The sequence below is a fragment of the Eupeodes corollae genome, chromosome 1 (genome assembly GCF_945859685.1).
Source record: "Eupeodes corollae chromosome 1, idEupCoro1.1, whole genome shotgun sequence".
Classification (NCBI taxonomy): Eukaryota; Metazoa; Arthropoda; class Insecta; order Diptera; family Syrphidae; genus Eupeodes; species Eupeodes corollae.
Genome location: NC_079147.1, coordinates 248,699,385 through 248,723,284, shown reverse-complemented (window position 1 = coordinate 248,723,284; position 23,900 = coordinate 248,699,385). Strand labels below are relative to the sequence as shown.

The following is a 23,900-nucleotide window of genomic DNA, read 5'->3' as shown; positions in this document are numbered from 1 at the left end:
AAGAACTTTTCGCAAAATTCGCCACAACGACGTCACAGAGTTGCCCAACGCTTGAGAACAACGTGTGAGGGACACATTTGGCCTTTCGGCTACTGAAGCCTCACTGGCAGCAATATTCTCGACATTACGGGTACTTCTATGTCTCACTGGCACAGAAATATCTTCTACTGTGCCTGTGAATTCAAATTTTACCAGCGATGATCAATTGGTGGTCTGCTAGGACGATTATGACGACCATAAAATAAACGTAGCGCTCTTAACGTTGGGGCCACTGACTCCGAATTTCGGTATTAAATTTTAATAATTTTGACTAGTTGTTGGCTCGTATATCTTTCCACCATGAAATGCACACCTTACAAGAGTGAAATGCCCAAAGATCAACAAGAAATATGGCATCGTTAACTGTCCTTGTCGCTCTACTTTTGTAGCGCCCCTGTTGAAAAACCCTGTAAAATATCGAAATGAAACTTCTTATTAAAAAACAATCAAACAATCCTCCAAAAATCTTAGAGTACTCCGCTCACTAAGTTTTCTGCTTTTTTTCTAATTTAATTATGTACATTCCCAATTTTTTTACTAAATTTCTAAATCTTTACAAAGTTATAAATGAATTTTTTAAAAAAAGATAAGCGATAGACGAATTTTTATTTCATTTTATTTTTCAGTGTCTTTTAAAGAAGCTCACTTTGTTAAACTGACATACATTCTGATTTCTGTCAAAATTTCATAATTTGAAATGAAAAGAATTGCTTAAAACTGACACATCATTAAATAAATTATTTATGTCTGAATATGAAGGAAAATAAATAAGAAAAAACGATTGTCAAATTATTTTTTGACATTCACCGAAAGAAAATATTTTGCTGAAATGAATGTGGTTGATTGCGATTTACACGTTCACTTCATTTTGTGAATTTGAAAATAATTAACAACTGCCTGACGTTTGTGAACAGTTGGTACTGCAGTTGATCTGTAGATAATGTAGTTATGTATTTGCTAATGTGACTTTTATACTTTTCATTAAAAAAATTTAAAATTTACAAACATTTAACACGTTTTTATATTTTTAAATGACAATTTTGTATGGAGCAATGTTTTTTTCAAAAATTTAGAGGTCGTTTTCAAAAGACTTGAAATCATATCACATAAAACGAAGTCAATAATTTTGTTTTTTTTTTGCGTGGTGTTAACTTTTGATTTCTTTAAAAAACATTCGCCCATATTTATTTCTTAAATTGCTTCAAAAATCGTTCTAAGTTATAATTTATTTACGTTAGCAAAAAAGTAATCAAAATTCAAAATGTTTCGTCTAAATGTCTTGACGTCTATTTTATAAGTCAATCGTATGAACATTTATGTCGTCTATTTTCAATAAAAATCCAGATTCATTTCACAATTCTATTCCCTCTGGTGACATCTGATGGCAGTTATAGTAAACATTTTATAAATGAATTTGACGCTTTGACATTTGTTGATTTCGTAAGAATTCTAGTTTTATTTAGTAATTGACAATTGTGTATACTACTGCTTTCTCTACTTATAAGCGATGTCAAAACAAATGCAAATGTCACCCAAGCTAACACTCATATTTTTCAACACTGCATGACACAATAGCTCCGTTCAGTGCTTGACAGTTAATTTCACTTTTCATGTGTCAATGGTGATAACAAATGTCAAATTGAAGGTTTTTTTTTATTTATTTCGTCTTATTTTTAGGCAACAACACGAATACATCTAATTTTGAAAACTGTTGTTGGGATTGTCAGTCGTAATTTTACAGGAATTCTGACAAAGTGACATTTTGACATGTTTAGTTTTTGTTTTTACTTCCATTGTCATTCCAATCATTCAACTTGAACTCAACTCTTCCTCAACTGGCCAAATTCATTTATTTCAACTTGTTTTATTTAAAAGAACAATAATTTATCATCACACTCAGACAGACTTATTCAAAAATAGAACTACAGTTTTTAGGTTATTCAAATTCTTTTAAATTTTCGATCCATTGAATATAAAATTCACATAAAATGTATTTTACTGCAAAATGTGAAAAACACAAATCACTTAAAAAATTATTTTCCTAAATATCGCTATTTTATTAATGGGTCTAATTTACTAATTTCTTAAGTTTTTGCTTTTGCAAATTGTCTACAGTTGGTTTATCTAAACAAAAATCTCTTTTAAAATGTAGAAAACAGAAAAATATTAATGAATGAATTGTAATATAAAAGCACTCAATTTTATCGATCTAAAAACACATACGAAATTTTCAAAAATAAAGAATAAAAAAAAAAGAAAAAATACTGTCTTTTGCATGCCGCCTTATGTAATCTAGGAAAATTATTTATTTCCGTTGGCAGAATTCCAAAAACGTAAGAAGGAAAATAAAAATCGAAATGAAATATTTCCCAGCCAGCTTTGATTTGTGAGCAGTAAAAAAAGGTCAACTGGAAGAGGTGGAAAATTTATTAATTACATATTTCATATTCTCCTCCGCCGCTGTTGGTTTGGTTAATTGATTGCTATAGGAAGCTTTTCGCAAAACAAGGAAAACTATAATGAAAACGAGTTCAATGCTCAAAGCAATGGCACATATGCTTTTGAAAAAAAAAAAAAAAAATGTTTTAAATACCATTGCAGTTGGGTTTCCATTATTGTTTTTGGATGTTTTTCTTCTCATAGACCTTCCCAAAACAGTGTGACCACTATGATAGTTTTTCCAATTTAAAAAAAAACTTGAAATTTCAATTTTACATTTCAGCTGTATAGGAATTAAATATTATTAAAAGTCCTATTGAAACCAATAATTTCTGCTTGAGCAAACATTTTGGGACATACTTTTTTAATGCATTCAATAATGTCCCAAAATGTGTTCCTTGTTTTATTTCGAAAATTGTAAATCTTTAGTCAACAGTACAGCTAATCTCATTAGAAAGACAAACTTCTTAACCTGTTCACACAAACAAACTATTTTGGGACACCATTTTCTATGTTTTAGTTTGCTTGTCCCATTTCCAAACTCTTCTATTTGTATTGAGTAAAATCAACATCGATTGCTGTGACTTAACGACATTTGAGTATTTTAGGACATAATCTAAAATCGATCTAATTTTGCTTAAAAATCAAAATATCTTGATCTGAATAGGACCATAATACTAAATAAATATTTGTGACATAATTAATACCTTTACTATTTTGTATATCTCATATTTGGTTTAGTATTTAAAATCGAATATTTTCAACATAAAATGCTGTTGAAACCTTGAACAGGCATCGAATTCACAAAATTGTGGGACATCAATTTTAAAGTGTTTTGATCCCAAATATATTTTCCGTATACAAAAACAATCAACTTAGCCTGATTATATTTCCTCTTTCACAAGACATAATGAACATATATATTTCAATATTTTTTGAACTTAATCTCAAGGAATAATTCGATAAATATTCGGGACATAATTCTTACTATTCCTTTTTTATAACAAGTCAAAAACATTCAACATTTTAAAAATTATATAAAATTGATGTCTTAAATTGGAATATAATTCAAAACTTTAGGAACAAAATAATTCTAATTAAAATACAACCGAAATCTTAAACTTAATAAGTACTTCCAAAACTTTGGGACATCATTAAATCAATAAATAAATTGGGTGGCGCAACAGTCCATTGAGAACTATGGCCTAGTGACTTACAACTCTCAACCATTCCTGTGTGCGAGTAATGTTGTCAGGAATGGGGGGGACCTACAGTTTATATGCTGAATCCGAACGGCCAATTTGAGAAAGCACTTTTTCATGAGAAGAGTTACTCTTGGAAAATTTATCAATTCCTCGCAAGAGGCAGTACCCATGAAAAGACTTTAGATGGCATAGGCAGGGATCGAACCCAAGACATCTGGCATGACAGTCCAACGCACTAACCATCATGCCACGGGTACTACATCATTAAAAATGTTTATTCCAAAAATATAGATTTCGTATTTTATATATTTATTTTACAGCTTACAGACTACCGAACCTTTTTAACCAGGGACATATTTCAAGCTTGGGACATAATCCTTATGAAAAAAATTATATCGCATATTAAATTTAGTAATCGTATCTATGTTGAGTGTATTTGGTCTTTACTTTGTTCACTAATTTCGTAACAAAAGCTATATTTTGGGACAAAATAAATATTTGGGACATAGTTCTTAATGTTGCTTTTTATTTATGTCTCTTTATAATTCAAATATTCAACTTTTTGCAGTAAAATACAATCAACATCTTAAAGTTGAACATTATTCTAAACTTTTGGGACACAAAAATTATTTAAAACGTAATTGTTGCTGTTCTTATTCTTTAAAGTCTGATTCCATAGTTTAATATTTTTAATCAAACGCCTGTCAACACATTCATTTTCATAAAACACAATTGAAATGTTAAATTAAAGAAGTACTTACAAAATTTTGGGACACCATTTAAAATGTTGTAGTGAAAATATACGTTTAGTATTTTGTACACGCTTTAACCAGGGACATATTTCGAACGTTTTGGGACATAATAATCATGAATATAATTATGTCACATATTAAATTAAGTCATTTGATCTTTACTTTGTTCACTAATTTTGTGATAAAAGCTAAATTTGTCAATCTAACAATAAATAAAAAACGTTTGGGACAAAATACATATTTGGTACATAATTCTTAATGTTCCTTTTTATTTATATGTCTTAATAGATCGAATATTTTCAACATTCTGTAAATAAAATAAAATGTATGTCTTAAATTGGAATAGAATTCGAAACTAAGAACAAAATAAATATTTGGATCATCACTGTTCTTATTTTTTAAAGTCTTATATAATATTTTTATTCAAATACTGTCTCCATTTGCTAATTAAAATACAACCGAAATCCTAAACCAAATAAGTACTTCCAAAATTTTGGGACATCATTAAAAATATTTGATCCAAAAATATAGTTTTCGTATTTTATGTATTTATTTTACAGCCTACAGCCTATTTTACTACAGAACCTTTTTAACCAGGTACAAATTTCAAGTTTAGGACAAAATCTTCATGAATAAAATGATGTCCCATAATTAATATAGTATTTGTATCTATTTTGAGTCTATTTAGTTTTTACTTTGTTCACTAATTTTGTGATAAAAGCTAAATTTTTAAATCTAGCAATAAGATAAAAACGTTTGGGATAAAATAAATATTTGGGACATACAGTGGTGGACAAGAATTCAGCACACGTTAAAGAAAATAAAAACCATTTAATTTTCAAATTGTTTGTTATTTGCGTAGGGTATCATATGATCCAACAGGATAGCTCTGTACACGTTCTGGTACATTTTGGTGTCAATTTTTCCGATGGGCCCAACGCCGTGTCATGAAAAAGCAGCCCAGACCATAACGTTGCCTCCACCGTGTTTCACCGTCTTAATGGTGTACCTTGGATCATATTCCCTGTTTTTTGGAATTCATACATATTTTTTCCCATACAATCCCACCCGGCAAAGTTAAGATTCATCGCTCCAGAACACGTTTTTTTCCAAAAACTAATTGGTTTGTCTAGGTGAGCTTTGGTAAACTGTAGCCTAGATTTCAGATTTTTATTTGATACAAGCGGTTTTCTCTAAGCAACGTACCCATGTAGATTGTTTTCATTTAATCGGCGTCTTATGGTCCTTGAGGAAACATTTACTCCATAGTTCGTTGAAAGTTCGCTTCGAATGGAACTGGAGGTCTTAAACGGATCCTTGGTCCATAACCTATTAATAATTCTATCTTCATTTGTAGTTGTCTTTCTGGCCCAGGGGTTTTGTTAAACGTTTTCAATGACTCCAAACTTTTAAAAATGACGAAGGGCATTATAAACCAGCTTCCTGGAGCATTCTTACAACTTAGAAATGTCTGTTACCGTCCGCCCTTTTGACTTCATTTTCAAGATCAGACTTCATTTTTCCTCTGAGCATCATTTTCCTTTTGCCATGATTATTAATTTGATTTTAATATGGATCATTAAAGGAATATTTAACTACCTCAAAAATTATTATTTTACAATCTAAGATAAAAACTTTTGGGACAAAATAAATATTTGGGACATAATTCTTAACGTTGATTTTTATTAATGCCCCTTTATAATTCAAATATTTTCAACATTTTGAAGTTAATTACAATCGAAATCTTAAAGTTGAACATAATTCTTAACTTTTGGGACAAAATAAATATGTAAAACATGTTGCTGTTCTTATTGTTTAAAGTCTTTTATTCTATAGTTTAATATTTTTAATCAAACACTGTCAACAATTTCATTTTAATAATAAACCCAATTGAAATGTTAAACTCCATCAGTACTTACAAAATTTTGGGACACCATTTAAATTGTTGTATTAAAAAATATACGTTTAGTATTTTGTAGGTACTCGCTTTAACCAGGGACATATTTTGAAAATTTAGGGACATAATCTTCATAATTATAATTATGTCCCATAAGTTAGGTTAGGTAAACCTAATCCACACATTTAGGCCAAAAGAAAGGCCCATTGTGATACCACATGAAACTAGAGAATTACTTTTTACTAGTCGAACCATTTTGAGCTTTTTATAAAGCGAAGAAGATATTTGATATCCCATATTTAATTAAGTCATTTGAAGTCAAATTTTTGAATTTAAAAATAAGTTAAAAACGTTTGGTAAAAAATAAATATTTGGGACTTAATTCTTTATGTTCCTTTTTAATTTTAATCTCTTAATATATCGAATATTTTTTAACATTTTGTAAATAAAATAAAATCTTTAATTGGAAAGTAAATAAAATCTTTTGCACAAAATAAGTATTTGGAAAATAACTCTTACTATTCTTACTGTCAACATTTTACGAATGTAATGCAATCACAACTTTAAACCTTCTTAACAAATTTTAGGACACTAATTTTAAAGTATTTTTATCCGAAATGTATGTTTCGTATTTTTATTTTAAAGAGTTTTTGTTTCTTTTGAATACATTGGATTTAGCCTGACTGTAAAACATCTTTTACCAGACGCATACACTTAGTCCGAAAAGTCTCCGTACAGAAGCCTCATTTTAGTGTTTTTTTTGAAAAAAGTACTAGGAATAAATGTAAAAACCAAAGTGGTGACATTAAAAAAATGTTCTGCCTTCGCCTTTTTACTAAATTTAAAAAAATTGAGATTGTGGTTTTCAAAAACCTGTTTTTAATATATTGTTTTAGTAAATATTTTATCACGGATCAACAAAAAAAAAGCTGCTGTACGGAAACTTTTTGGACTATGTGTATTTTAACTGTTTTGGGACATAATAATAATAATAATAATAAATAAAATTATGTGCCATATTTAATTTAGTGTTCGTATCTTTTTTGAGTCTAGTCGATCTTTTTTTTAACATAAAATATATTGATTATTTCAAAAGAAGCTAAATATCTCAACCAAGAAATTAATTAAAAGAATTTTTGGGACAAAATAAATATTTGGGACATTTGCTATTACTATTTCTTTATGTTTTATATTTAGAATAATGTTTTAAATCGAATATTTTCAACATATTTTAAATAAACTAAAATCGAAACACTGATCTTAATTTTGGGACAACATTTATACATTTTCTAGCTGTTTTTTTTTCTTTTTTTTAAATACTTTATCGTATTTTGACAAAAGTATAGATCAATAATCTGTGCTTTAGTAAATCACTTAAGTTGGTAGTTGAAAAATTATTTTATTTTGTGTCCCAATTTGTTGTCCCAATTTCTGTTTTTTGAATATATCATTCATTTTGTTTTGACTTTGACTGGAACAACTTTGAGAAAGATACACAAATTATTTTCAACCATGGTCACCCTGCATTCCTCTTTATCCAAAGATCAAAGAAAATTTTATTAGTTCGCCGTTTACTTAAATTTATTTTTCTTTGTCTACAATTTTCTCTCTGTGGCATGCACAATGATGTTGTATTTAGTGCTACACATAATTTTTTGTTTTATTATTATTATTATTATTGTTGTTTTTTTTTTAATTTTGTTTCTATTAAGCGGGGGCACAAAAATTAAAAACAAACTAAAAATTAAAATGGGCATAGCGAAAGAGATAAGATAAATAAAGACACATAAATAGTATCTAAAACCAGAAATGCGGAAAGCCATGCTGCTGCATGCTCCATGACACTATCATACAGCTGTGGCGAACAAAATAGGAACATTTCTTACATACTGACGGCTTTAATTGGTGTTTTCAATTAAGTAAAGCTAACACGGCATTAAAAAAGTGTATTACATTGACAGTTAATAAGCTGTCAATTTATTCAAATAAACATTTTAGGAGTTCATAAATGAAATGTGTCATGCGTTGCAACAGTTTAGCTGGTCGAAAAATAGGAACCCTTGAATTAAAATATGGCTTTTCCAACTAAATAGCAAATACTGCCTATCAATTATTAATTATTTTTTAAATCAGGTGTTCCTATTTTTTTGTAAAACTTTTTTAACAGAAAGGTTTTGAGATTTCCAAAATCTTGACGAGCAATATTATATTTTAAAATCACGAAGTAAGAAACATTTCCAAAATATTTGCCAATAAAATTAAAAAGTTCAATTTTAAATTTGTAGCCTTTTACCATAAAAATTAAGTTTTGTTCCTATTATTTTGGCCAATGCTGTATGCTGTATGTATGTAGTCTAGTCTTATCTGGATGAATGCTAGAGTTTTATAGATTGTATATATACAATAATTGTTATGTACATGGTTAGGGTAATAATATTACTCATTCAAAAAAAAGGGGGAGAACATTTTTGAATAATGTGATAAAAAAAGGCTTTTTGTTTGCCAATAACTCTGAAGCACATATTGTCCATGTCCAAGGAATGAATTTATTAAAAGAAGCAGAAGTACCATCATTGCAATTGTGAAATTTAGTATACATTATGTATCTGCCGGATACAAATGTGCAAAAGAGATATTTTCTACTATAGATTTAATTGTTTTTTTTTTTTTTTCCAGAGAATAATGGGGGTGGTGCACTTGGTGCACGAAAATAGCAATGAACTGAAAAGTTTACTAGGTTTTGTTTGATTTAAATACAAAAACTAAATTGGCAATGATTTTTGTAAGATGTTTATGGCGATTGATGGCTTTCAAGTTTAAGATCAATGTATTAAATAGAAGATGGAGGGTAATCTCATTTCATTCTGAAATTCAAGCTGCTTTTGACTTTGAAAATTAATAAAGGATTATAATGTCCATTATCAAGTCCTATAAACAACTTCTTCTGATACTACTTTACTATCAAAAAGCTACTAAAGGCAACATATTTTGTTGTAAAGAATACACTTAAGCATATTTGAATAATTTATACATTTTTTTTCTTTTTTTGCCGGCCAGCATAAACTTTTTAAATTATTAAGAAGTTTAAAACGTAATTTTTAAAAATTTCCTTCCTCTAAAATATTGTAACAACAATACATTTGATCTTTAATTCTTAACTAGCCCAAAAATTGATTTTTTGTGACTAGAGACAAAAAGACCTGGCTATTCAAAACTATGACAATACAATGTCTTAAGATTTCGTTCTGCGCATTTTTCTATGGTATTAACTTTCAACTTTAAATGGTAGTACCATCAGTACATATTTAGTCTGAAGCTTCCTGCATTCTTCCCTTCATATGTTCTTTACCGATCAAAAGAGTGTCTTCTAAGCCGAGGTATTAGCAGTGACGTACGCTGCAAAACAGATCTTAATGATGGCGAGGACTAACGGTTCTTGGCTGACAGCACCACATAAGACGTTTCTGGGTACCAGGTCACAGTTATGTGCTTAAGAACGAGAGAGCTGATAAACTGGCGAGGATAGGTACAATACTGATCTAATTCTGTTTAGACTCGAGTATAAACACCCCATTCTGCAAACTAAAACAGGTAATTGGTAACAAGATAGTAAAAGAGTCCAATGAAAGATGGAAAAGCCTCGAAACCTGTGCAAAAACGGGCAAACTGAGAGGTCCAAATTGCGCACCACTTGAATAGAACACTTTAATGAAATACCATTTTAGAGTATAACTATTCTTTTTATTACGAACGTTACTTTAATTGGAGGTAACTAGAGTATTTTATTTAACAAAAAAAATGTTTAAATAGTGTGTTGAGCCACCTTTGTGCTCCAAAACTTTACACATCCTGTTTGGAATTGGCTCCAAGCCAATTCGATGGCTTGAGTTAGTTCGGATACCATCCCCAAAACATTTTCTATGATATTCAAGTCCGGTGAGTAGGGCCGCCAGCTTAATAGCTCCACATTTTGGCTCTGTATATACGATTTAACTACCCGGGCTGTGTGTATTGGCGCATTTTCATGTTGATAACTCCAGGGCAGAGGTCCAATAAGGTTTTGAAAGTATGGCAAGGTCTCTTTCAATATACAATTGTAAGACAAAGCATTCATTGTTGTTGACACAAAATGTAGTTTGCAGGTGCCATAATAGGAAATAGCTTCTAAAACCATTACACCTCCAAGTAGAAACGTAGCTATATCCATCAGGACCTACCAAATTATTTTTTTTTTCGTCAGAGAAGACCACTCGATGCCACTAAGAAGTCCAGGTAACATGTGCGCGGCACAAACTGAGGAGTTGCTCTTTTGGAACTGGGTTAAAGGGTGGCTTCTTCTTGATTTTAAGTCTTTTTATGTGTTTAGCTTTCGAGATAACACGACGACGCATGGTTTTTAAACTTGCTTTAACACCACATTTTTCCCTGATTTTTGCCAAAGAGTAGTGAGAATTTTACGCTTTTCTTAATATAAGACGCCTGTGCATTAGTAAGCAGTAAACACACTGTGTGTGCGGCCTTCCATGTTTTCCCCATATTTAAGCTCATTAACTATTTTGGCAATAGATAAGCAAGCGTCCTTATATGCTTTGATTTGTCCTTTTTCCGCATCAGTCAACACTTTTCTCCGACCCATTTTACATTTTTTAAAAATTAAATAATCGACATTTACAAAATAGTTCGATCGACAAAAATACAATTTCACGTGACAAATATAACGATTAAACTAAATGCGTGACCTATTCAAGTGGCGCAAAAATATTGCTTTAATATAGACGAAAGTTAACATAAAGTGGAAAAAAATATAACGGCTTTTTTCAGAACTTGCAAGTTGTCATAGAGAAAGAAGAAAAGAGTTGCAAGCAAAGTACCATTATTTTATTTCAGCTTTTGAGTTATAAGAAAAGTAAAAAAAGTGTACGGGGTGTCCTATTCAAGTGGCGTTGAGTGTATCATCTCTGTACATATTTATATTACGGTTATAATACTTCTTTGTAAACAATATTTTTTGTTCTTTGGTGAGGAGCATTATATAGATTTTTTGCCGAGCTGACACGGGAGTAAGCAACATAAAATTGTCTGTTGGTAAAACAGGGATTTGTGAGGTCAAGGCCTGCCACCTTCAGTGTCTGTACCGGTGTCTTATTGATAGACAGCAAAACAAAGCTTTATAGGAAATTGTATTCGTATAAATTCGAACTGGTATTCGTTAGTAATCATCGATATTATGGGAATTAAAACGACTTGACCTTGGGTTGAGCCGGAAAGAATTTTAGCTTCAATCACGTTCCTCGGCATTATTGCATAATTTCGGTGCATTTCAATTCCTCATAAGAATTATTGGGGCCTCAATTTGCAAGTACAGTTTATGCGGCAGAAGTCCTGATGTATTCAAAGAATTCAAAAATTCAATTGGAATATCATTAGCATTATCTTGATCAGTCAGATTATCAATAGAAAGATAAGTTTGTTAATGGGCCTGAAATATTGAAAAAATTTTACTATTTATGCTTGTAACAGAATTGTTTTTAGGTGTTAAAATCGTTCGCGTAACCAATCATCCGTTTTCTCTGAAATTTGGTCGAATTGCGGGTAAACACTAACTATTAATTCGTCTTGTCCTGTGACGCTAGTTGCAAATGTGGGTTCTATTAGTACTTCACCATCAATATTTAATATATTTCTATTTCCTATATCCAAAAGAGTTCTTAAAAAATTGTGCTGCATTATTATTATTATTTTCACCACCTAAATATAAGCGCATTTTTTTGGGCAGTCTTAAAAGTTTGACAGAAGCCCACAGAAACGACGATCATGCAACCATTTAGTTCATCACTGTTTGTCGGAAATCACCAGCGAACAGTATCAAAACACCTCTGTTTGAATTGTCTTTGACTTGAAGCCTATAAGAGTAAAAATCCATTCCTAACACTCTTTTTTGAAGAACTCTTGTTACTGGATGAACTTAGTACTTTAATTCAATAACCGTCTTCACCATGACTAAATATCAAAGGGTACAGTGCATTAAGACCGGTGTATTTTACTTACACGTTTTAGAGTGTTTTCTCGTGCTCGCAAAACGATATCCCTTTTTGTAAATTCTTGTCCAACAATTAATACGGCTACATCATCAACTTGAGGTGCATTATAAAGACCCCTGTGTTCTGACTTTCGTGCACCGTCAGCTCTGATAATGACTTGACAATTTTCTATATAAAAGCACTCTTGGAGCTGCGCACGTAAGGATTGTGGCTAAATTGTAACTAAATTTCTATTTCCCTGAAGCTAAGGCTTTATCTAGTAAAGCTTTTCAACAACAAGCTAAACTCTCATTCAAGAAACTGAGCCAACATTCTAAAACCTACAATTCCTCGATTCCTCGGTTTAAAACCAACAACCAAAAAACAATGAAAGTAAATATTGTTGTTGTTTATATGGATTGAATAAAACAAATATTTAAACAATTTATGTAATGTTTTCATTGTTAAGTCTTAATGTTAGGTTCTATCGTCAATAAAAGTTCGCTCAAAATTTTACCCAGATCAAAACTTTCAAAAACCATAATACGTTTGAATTGAGTTAATTAATGTATTATTTTAGTTCAACTGGCTACCACCATTGCCAAGAAAAAATGGGATATAATAAATAAAATCACAAAGATCGCTCAAAACAAATTTATTGAGATTCTATACTTTTGTTTTAAAGAAAACAATTTTCTTCAATTCAAGCACACTATCTACAAACAAATTTTTGGGATGCTAATACTATCTCCGACTGTTGTAGACATATTTGCAATTATAAATATATAAAAAACATAAACAAAGTACTAAAAATTCTAAACGGATTCAACCCAAAAATTCAATTCACAATTTAAAATGTGTTTAGAAAAACAATATCGTTCTTAGATGTAAAAATCTACCGTGAAGAACATCGTTTGCTTTTCGACTGGTATCAAAAACCAACAACAACTGGAAGACTATGTAATTTCAGATCGAACCAAGCAAGGCATATTACCATCAATAAGTCCAACCTCGTGAATAAAATTTTCAAAATAAGTGATGTACGATACCACGTGTCGCCAACGTGACAAAAATCATCAAAATCTTAAGTGAAAATATCTACAATATCAATATCTACAATAATTCGAAGTTTCCCTTTAAAACACAAAATACAAATTCCACGGGAAAATATTGATGAACCCGTTAGAACGCACAAAAAAGCCATGGCTAACGTCCCAACTTTATCCGACAACTTCAAAAAATCCATTTCCGAAAAATTCACAGAGGTTCGCCTTGCTTTCAAATCAAACAAAACACTTGAACAATGTTTTACTAAACTCCAGGCAAAACCAGATAAGAACAAACAAACAGATGTTATATACAAAATTAACTACGTTCAATCTGTGACCACAAAACAACTTCTTAGACAACGCATCTCGAATCATAGGTTATGTTAGGTTAGGTTATAGTGGCTGTCCAAGATGGAAACGGACACACTTAGGCCAGTTTAATGGCCCATTGTGATACCACATGAATCTTGAGGCTTCCTCCTAAGCTTAATTTAACCAGCTTGAGTCCCTTACGAAACCTGAGAGGCTGATTATACCGATAATGATTTAGATCGTTAAAGAAGAATTCTCCTAGGTAATTCTGTCCTCGATACCAGCAGGTTCGATTGGTATCCAAATGCGGGCTCTAGGTCTGCTAGGAATGTCTTCCATAGCGACAACCTCGAGCTTCGCACCTGGCCAAACTTCACCTAACCGGCTAACAGCGAGCTTGTATAGGTCACAAGACCTCTGGTCACCACAAACCAAGAGTTTGACATGGCCTTGATGCCAACTTGATGCTTATGGAAGTAAGTGGTCCTGGAAGCTCCCTCAAAATGCTCAAAAAGCCACCCGAGAGCTTAACCTTGACCAACTGCCAACTATCAGCCGATATTGTGCCATCATCATCGCTCCTGTCAATGACCGCAACCACGACTTTGCCCTTCGCTACGTCACTGAAACTGGAGGGGAGTGCTGGTGTTGTGCATCCGAGGCCGTTTTGGTGTCGGGACGGCCCCCTCAAGAGATCTTTCTCTTTTGGACGTAGAGTCCTTACTGGTCCTTGTTGTAGCAAGTATGCTTTCAGCCCATTCCACGCTAGCGGTTTGCTACGGTGTCCATTCAGCCCCCAATGATGCACCAAAGGCCTTTAAGATTTTCGCCTTTGTCTATAAAGGCTTTTTGAGAGTTTTCCATTTCTGGAAGTACTCTCATTAGTAGTGGTAGGGCCATTTTTCACTACTAAAATTAGGTATCGCTACCTTATCTCTTATCTCGAATCATAAGTCCGACATAAAACTAAAAAATTCTGAGAAGACAGTCCTAGCCAGTGACAGCATTGAAAGCCACCAAACTTTGAAGGCGTGGAAGTTCTACAGACAGAGAAACATGTTTCGAAAAGATACACGTTAGAAACATTACATATTCTCAATAACAAAAACAACATGAACCGAAAACAAGAAAAACAAAACATTTCTGCTGTATATTCCTCTCTTCTTTCTTCTTCAATTTAATTCGTGCTTTCTTCAATTTAGAATTAACTTCATTCTTCGAAGTGCTAATTATATTTATAGTTTTATTTTATTAATTAATACACCGCAAAAGCCGACGGAAAACTTTATTTCAACTAATTACAAAACGTTTGTAGTAGTAGGATTTTTTCAATAAAAACGAAGGACAAAAAAATTTTTGTCCCTATATCAATAAATACCACGTACCAATTTAGTGATAATGGAGACACTTTTTAATTGAATTTCTTTCAGGATAGCCTCCATTGTATACTTAAAATAACCCTTTATTGTAGAAAGCTTTTAAAAAATAGAAATTTTACCGTTGCGAAGTACATGTTTTCAGCGAACAAAAATCAATTGTTTGTCTTAGATTCTTAAATTTTCGTAAAACCTTTAAGTTTCGTCATTCCTCTTATCCAATGCCAATTACTAATTACACTTGATTTGCAAAAGAAACAGATTTCTGTTCGCAAAAATAAATTAAATCTAACCTTAAATTTATCTTCATTAAATGTGTACTTTGTTCTTCAGTTCAGTACAACTATTCAACACGTTTAAAATTTTAATAAATAAACTTATTTTTTTAATTTAAGGTATCTGGCGATAATCCGGTGTATGTGGAAAGTGTTAAACCAGGTGGAGCTGCTCAAGTCGCCGGTTTAATTGCCGGTGATATGATATTGAAGGTAAGTACAAAATAATATTATATGTGTTTCAAAACCAATTATTAAACAATTATCTTCTATATTTTAGGTCAATGGTCAAGAAGTGCGATCGGAAAAACACACAACTGTTGTTAGTTTAATTAAATGTGAGTAACAATTAGTAATAAGTAAATATGTATTGTACAATGAACTGTAGTTCATACGAGTAGATACCATTACAACAAATGTAGATAATAAGTTTTATATTCATTATTATTTTCTCCATTTATAATAAATTTCACTATCAAGCTCATGTCTCACTTATTTCGATTCGTCGTTTTCGTTAGTGGTGTTGTTTATGACAACGACAACGACGAAGACGAGGTATCGAGTGGGTTTAATCTGATTTCCTTGTCATTTGAGATGCGAATTAACCACATTGGCCGGATGTGTTCAAACAGTTTTGCACAAAGTTTCCGTGTAAGATCAAATGACCCAAACGATGAAGACAAAATGACAGTGACACTGACGATGACGCGGCAGTCTCTAAAACTGACAATCAGCCAGCAGTTTGTACTAGAATCAGGCTTTCAAGTCTCCACTATAAAAATTTCTGTAGATAAACTCACAAAAGTTGTCACTCTCTTGAGTTTTTTTTGTTTGCATTTCGAATTTTGAATAAATAATTAAGTTGCCAATATGAGTGTATTTAAGTTTCAGTATTCACTGGATGTATCTAAACTAAGCTCAGTGCTATCTTTTTTTGTATTTTCGTTTTTACCATGATTAATCCGATTAGTCTATTATTTCATGAAGCTCTGTCGTAGTCGACAATGACGAAGACTTCGAGCGATGAATATGATCATCATCCTCATCATATCGCACTTGAGACAGGTGGACGGACGAACGACCGAAGAGACGTTTAATTTGTTGTTAACATTTTTTTTTTGACTCAGGTTTCAGTATTCATTTAAAACTAATGAACCGTGGTTGCTTGGGACAGTAAATTAATTCAGGGGTGTGAATTTTATAGCTTTTTCTTCTCTTCAATTATTCGCTTTAAATATTTTCACAAAAAACAATTGTTGTTTGCAAATAAATGTTTATATTTTGATCCGGAATTACATCACCCACCAAAGAAATACTACAAATATATTTTTGTTTTTATGAAAAGTGTTTGGTTTTTTGTTTAATAAGTGTTGACCTGTTTACGTCAACCCTAGGCAATTTAATTGTATAATGGATGACTTTATCAATGACGTCAAAATATACACAAGTGAGTCAGTTTTGTGTTTCTTTTCTGCTTTGCTTTTAAAATAAAAAGTCTTTTTTTTGTTTTGTTCTTATTGACAAAAAATATTATTTATTGACTAAGTGCCCATAGACAAAGTGTCGCCTTAAAGTACAAACATATGAATTCGTTGTATATAGACATTTGCTATCTTTTAATAAATTTATTTGGATGAAGTCATGGTTTTGTTTGCTGTAGAAGCAACCAGCGTGCGGTTTGATAGAAATAATAAAGATAAAGATCAAATATTGTCTAAGTTGAAAATTCATAATAATAATACTAACAACAAAAAACAACATCAGCAGTTGTAGAAAGCAAGGGTTGTTCGTTTTGAAATATTTCTAAGATCTCATCTTGTTTATTTTAGAAAAATTAGGACTTGGCAAAAGTTGAGTGTTTTTGTTTCTATATTTTTTTTGTATTGAATCCATAAATATTCGAAAGAAATACATATTATTCAGATTTACTTTGAATACGACAGACATACAAAATACAAAAAAATTATTTTCAGTCAAAGGAATGCGAAAAAAAACAACTTAAGATTGTGTCATCAAAATCATCGATGACAAAGCCCAATTGTTTTCCACTTTAGCGATAAAGTTATTTCATTGAGTAGAAAAACCTTTTGTATTTTTTTTAATACAATACAACGTGTTTAAAATTATTTAAACTTTATCTTTAGTGCTTGCAATTTTTTTTTAAATGCATAATGCATTTTTTTGTTGTTGTTGAATTCCTCGTGATTAGATAATTTATAGCACTTTATGGTGAAACTTTTTCTTCTTGATATATTAACTATCAGCAAATGGTTAGGATCAGGGGCGAACGCAGGTAGGGGGTTTGGGAGTTAACCCACTCCCAACAAAATATCAATAAAAAAACAGAAATGGTACAAAATTAATTTCCACATCAAATTCTCAAACTATCTTAATATTAGATAATTACGAAATAAAAGAGGGTTACACTTTTTGGCAATCTCCAGGTTATAAATAAATATAAATGTATTTTTTTGTCATTTCAATTATAATTGTAGTAGAGCACAACCTTAACCTGGGGTTTTACTAAACTCAGCTAGGAAATTGACTATGAACAAGAGCTGTGTTTATTTAACCAACGAGCTTTGAACTATGGATCAAGAAATCACGACTTTATTAATTCTTTATGAATACGCCCAAATCACTTTGTTTATTTTTGGCGTTTATAAGGTTTAAAAACAGCTTAAACACAGGTTCCGTCGTGTTTAAATTGTCTATGAAAAACATAAACTGATGTTTAATTTAGCAAAGACAAAATCAGAACTTATCAAGGAACTATAAATATGACCCTATGTCTTCGGCCTAAAGGTTCGGAACGCATTCAAAATCATCATTTCTAGTATCTTCATGGTGAGTTTAAGAAAAACGTGTTTGACAATTTCAAAATCCAATCTAGCAATCTGTGGTAAATTTGAGTATGAGAACAAAATCAAAAGAGACTGTGAAAATAGAAAAATCTCACCTTTTATCTCTTTGTTTCTGTAACTCACATTTATTCATGTGTGAGTTCAGCCTAAGATTGATGGGATCGACAATGGCAACTAGGAAATAAGTCATACAAACTTACATGCATAATGCATACAAAAATTAAAAAATTAAGTTTAAGCTTTGAAGTCGAAGTCAAACCGTTTTGTCAATCGGAAAGAAAGTCATATGTGTATGTGTAATTTGTATTCATACATGTTTTTTAGGTACCTATATAAAATAGTGCCAAAAAAAAACACTTGACATTTAAAATTAAAAATAATATAATATATACCTTTGAACTCTGTTTGGGGATGAAAGTTCTCATTTCCAGAGAATCAAACTTGTGATCATATCAGCGCTAGCGATAACATCACTGTCGAGGTAGCATAGTGACCAGTTAAATATCCTGAAATAATGATTGAGACCGTCTCAGTTGGCTTTCTCGTATTGCCAAACTGTTCTTCTAGGCGCTCTTTCTTTAACTGGAGTATTTTTACACGTGAAATTTGCAGTTAAAACACAATAGTCAGATTCGCCTAGACAAAATAGAACACTAATAGTGTACTTACCAGAGTCAGGGTTAAGAAACAAGAGTGGGACTACGAGCATATTGTGACAAGAACTGATAAGCAACATCATTCCTAATGACATGGTGGTAAAAGAATAGTAGCACCAAACTATACCCATAAATACAAAATTCAGTGGAAATCCTCACCTACTTGGGTTTCCCTTAGTGCCAAAACAGCTGATTTGCTTTAAACAGTATGGGAGTATGCCAGAAGAAAATTCAATCCAAGCCCACGAGTATTTCAACAATCCACTCTGAAATGTCCACCAATTGCAAATAAAAAAATATCAAAAACAAAAAACAGACAAAGACCATACAAATATCACTGAGTTGAATTACAGAATGCTGTTCAACTGAATTTCTGCAATACTAAAATTATGCGAGAAATTAGTTTGTTACAAACTTTCAGATTTGTTTCATAGTCACATATCAGTTTTTCAACATGGTTTTGTGTCAGGTAGGTCAACCGCGACAAACTAATATAGCCTTGATTACGCATGACATAATATCAAATATTGAAAAGATGTGCCAAACTGATATTATTTTCACAGACTTTGTGAAAGCATTCGATAGAATAAATCATAAAATATTACTCCATAAATTATCTTCTTTAGGTATTAACTTTTTTTTTTATTGAAGTGGCTAAGATCATATTTAGTATGTAGAACCCAAAAAGTTAAAATTCATCTTTCGTTCTCATATAACTTAATTGTTTTATCAGGGGACTTCCACAAGGAAGTCATTTAGTGCCATTATTTTTGTTGTTGTTTGCAAATGACACTTTTCAATAGTTCAAGTTGCCTCCTTTTTTCGGATGACCTCAAACTTTATTGTAAAATAAGTTTTGAATCTGAAAGATCTAGCAAGATTAGATGATTGGTGTTAACGGAATCACATTCTTTCTAATATTTCGAAGTGCCAAGTCTTGTCGTGCTTAAGGAATTACAACTCAGTTTTATTTGATTATAGTATCAATCACATTAATTTAGAAAGAATCCATCCAGAATAACACGTCTATTAAATGTAATCTAATTGATGTAATAAACTAAACTATACTGTCGTGCTAGAGACCTTGGGTTCAATCCCTGCCTGGGCCACCTAAAAGTTTCTTTTACGGGCACTGCCTCTTGCGAGGAAGTAATTCTTGTCGTAAAAAATGCTTTCTCAAATTATACCTTCGGATTTGGCATAAAAACTGTGGGTTCCCTCCATCCCTAACTTAACTCAACATGAATGGTTGAGAGTTGTAAGTCACTAGGTTCCTTAGGCGCCAGTTATAGCTAACATTGATTTTCAGCAATGGTTATAAATTGTACTACACCTTTGCACACCTCTCAAATTTTTTAGCTTCATCAAATTAATAAGACTTTTTAAAAAGTGTTTAGTAAGTTTAAAGGAAGCTCTTAAAGCAGAGGAAAGTTCATATTTTAATCTTAACTTAGCAGAATTTAAAGCCGTAGGATACCGTAGGACTAAACAATACATTTTTTGAAGATTTTTTTTTCAGAAATACTACAAAATTAATCAAGATTACAGAAACATGATTTTATTATTTCAAAATAGTGGCTGCTTAGCATCGAAAGTTGGACTAACAGGTCCTGTAATTTTTGTTTCTGGCTCATACGCATAGATCCATGATTCGTCACCTGTGTTGATATTATACACAGCCTTTGATGCACCTTGACCGTATTTTTTACCATTTCCTTCCACCAATCGACACGAGACTTCTTTTGAGCGTTTGTTAGATTATGCGGGATCACACGCGAACAATTTTTTATCACGGCCAAATGTTCATGCAATATCTTATTGATGCTATCCCAAAGATGACTCTATCTCACGATATGTAACATGTCGATCTTACTTTATTAGTTCATACACAGCAACAATATTTTGTGGCACAACAACCGATTTTAAACGACCTTCACGGAATTCATCCTGGAGCGAATGACGACCATGATTGAATTCGTTATGCTAGCTTTTTACAGTACTATAGGATGGTGCTTTATCGCTGTAGAAAGAATTAAGTTCATCACTGCACTCTTGTCTTGATAATCCACGTTGAAAGTTATGAAAAATAATCGCACCGAGATGCATTTTCAAGTTACTGTCAACAACACAAATCGCACTTAAATAAAACATGTTCCGTAGAAGGTTATGGTTAAAATGTCAAACTTTGCGTTGAAAATGTCAGATGGCATCTACAACACTTACTGTTACCTAGGCTAGAAATATAAGCAGCAATCCGTATTCATGTGATAACTTTATTAGAAACATTCTAAAACGGAGCTTTAAGAGTATTTCCTCGGTACTTTACGGCTATCCCGTCCTTAATCATTTGGGACACCAATAAAGCCCTATTTTCAGTTTCTTTGATTATAAGGACATACGCTGGACAGTTCAAAACAAGTTTATTAATGAATTCTTGTCGAAGAAGGCTTAATATTAAGCTCTCGCTAAGACCTTTATTATATTTCAAATTCAATCATATCAAAATGTTTTCGTTTTATAAATAAGTGCATCCGGTTATTTTTTATTCAAGTAAATGTTCAAGGTCCTTGTTTACAACATACATTTTTTTAAATTTGATTATTTATGTAAATTTTGAATTTCGGATTTTAGTGGTTTAAGTGTTAAATTAATTAATTGCCAATTTTTGCAAATTCTCAAATTCGACTTTAAAATTACAAAAAAAAAATATTTTAACTAATTATTCTTTAAACGTTAGTACCTATTTCAGAAATATTATGAAATCTTGATTAAAAAAAAACCCATGGCTGAGATCATCGATACAAAATATGAAAATATTTAACTTATAGCCTTTTCATACCAAACATAAAAATAGGGTTTTCGGCAAAAAGTTTTCGTAAACCCGAAAATTGTTCACACCGAACATTTACACGTTTTCATTTGATTTGTGAGCAAAAAGTTTTTTTCTTTTCAAATTATTTGTGAAAATAAAATGAATTCTAACCAATTCAATCTGAATCTGATCCCGTCATTGAGTAGTTTTAAAAACGTTTCGATACGAACATACATCATAGAATCAACAACAAACATAACTGTTAAAATAAAAATTAATTTTATTTAAAACATTTTATTCTCCTTCCACAATCAATTTCAATCCAAAATACTGAGCTTATGACTATTGCTTCTGCTGGCCAAATGTGCCTTTAGAATCGCCATATATTGTGGGCCTACGAGCAACTTATAGGCGTAGTTGAGAAGATTCTGAACGATTTCGTGTAGGTCCTTCTGAACCTGATATGATGGGCTGCAATTTCTCCATGCAACCTATTTGGCTTCTTCTTTTGCGGACTCGCCTGGCTTGTCCAAAGCACTGAGCATCTTCTTGATGTTGGCATCGCTGTCCATTAAGGGACGATAGCCCAATGTTGTGGTTTTATTCACTGGAACAACGATTCACATTGTGGAATGTTTTGGCACAAGTTTTCCTAGCCCGCTGCGACTTAGCCTCCGCCAGAGATTTTCTTTCATACTAATTCTCCTCCACAAAAAAAATTATCGCTTTTCTCATATCTCCTAAACCCTTGTGATTTAAAAGAGTTACCGAAAAGTCTTTCTCCAGGTAGTTAGCGAAACGTCGAACATATTTGTGGCTACGAGTTCGAAGACCCATCCCTTGAAAACGACATTACGAACTATGAGCAAGTCTTCCTCGTCCTTGGGGTCCTCACGCCAGTAGCCTTAGTGAATTCTGGTTCCTCGCTTAACAAAAAGCGTTTGAAACTCTGGAGGATCATAAAAGAACCGCCAGTGCCGCAAAAAGTCACCAGAGCTTTTATTCTTGACTTTGGCAAATTTTCCCGCAATTTTTTCTGTTGCCACGTAGCTCCCCCAAAGTTTTCTCTTTTTTGATTGTTTTTTTCTCTTCCATATTTTGTAAATACAAAAAAAAAGCAATAGCTAATTCTTATTTTGTAAGGAAATTGTATAAATAATATTACTAACCACGACCGAAATTATTTAAAAATAAAATATTTATTTTGACAGCAGCCATCAGCTGTTTTGTTTACATTAATTTGAGCGCTGAATGTTTCGAAAGGTTTGTTTGTTTAGTTCAGCTTTGAATTGCTACTAGTTTTCGTGAGGTTTTATATAAAACTCGTGGTTTACGAAAACTTGTCCTTTACCAAAAATGTATGGGAAAACTTGAGTTTTCGGTGCAGGTCTTCGTCTAAAAGCGATAATTTCGCAAAAATCGGGTTTTGGACTTGGTGTGAAAAGCCTATTAATCTTGTATTTTAACTTCATTTATTTTGTGTGCTTATCAAGTACTCTAATCCCCTTGCTGATCCCAAAATCCATTTTCACTCAAACATGAAGTGTTCCCTCAATGTCAAGCTGAAAACACCACACTTTAAGAATCAAAAGTAAGTGTGCATTTAGTTGAAAAAATTAGGTCAAAAACTTTTTAGTTTTGAAGAATATTCTACAACTCACAAGCTAAAAGAAAAAATAATGTGCTTTTTTTAACTATATAATTGTCAAAAATCACATTCAACTCTTTAGACCTTACTTAAAAAATCTGTGCTTGACGTCAAGTTGGAAAAAGCTTTAAGTTTTTGGGAAAAGGAATGAATAAGAGCACTAAAAACATAAAAATATCCCCAAACGCCTGCATCATTTTAAATTCGAAAATCCATCGTGGTGTTTTGAGCTTGATGTGCCTAAGATCATTTCTTTAGTTAACTTGGTAGTATATGAATTGGTTTTAAGAGTAGCGAACCTTGATTTCATAAAATTTAAGAGGTTTAATAATAGCTTATAAAATACGACCTTAAATATGATACCAGAGAGATAAATCAAGGAACATGAAACTTCCTTTACAAGTAATGGAAATAATAAGTGGCGCTAGAAAGATCAGATTATATAACAATCTATGTTCTTTCCTTACTGCTATTTTGTATTTGTATTTTTAATCATAAACGTTAATGACTATAAGTAATTGCAACTTGTACTTTGAAATACTTATGTATTTTTATA

At 31.8% G+C, this 23,900-nt stretch overlaps 1 protein-coding gene across 3 annotated transcripts in view; it reads left to right on the top strand.

The window, feature by feature from the left end:
* The window catches only part of LOC129949975 (uncharacterized), a 462,937-nt gene that overhangs the window by 125,667 nt on the left and 313,370 nt on the right, over positions 1-23,900 (top strand). For 2 of the 3 annotated variants that reach the window (XM_056061748.1, XM_056061732.1), the window contains exons 4-5: positions 15,485-15,577; positions 15,645-15,702. In XM_056061748.1, coding sequence (XP_055917723.1) covers positions 15,485-15,577; positions 15,645-15,702 — 151 coding nt within the window. Of the gene's footprint in view, positions 1-15,484; positions 15,578-15,644; positions 15,703-16,553; positions 16,812-23,900 lie in introns of those variants that run through there. The other variant, XM_056061739.1, reaches the window with a different exon arrangement.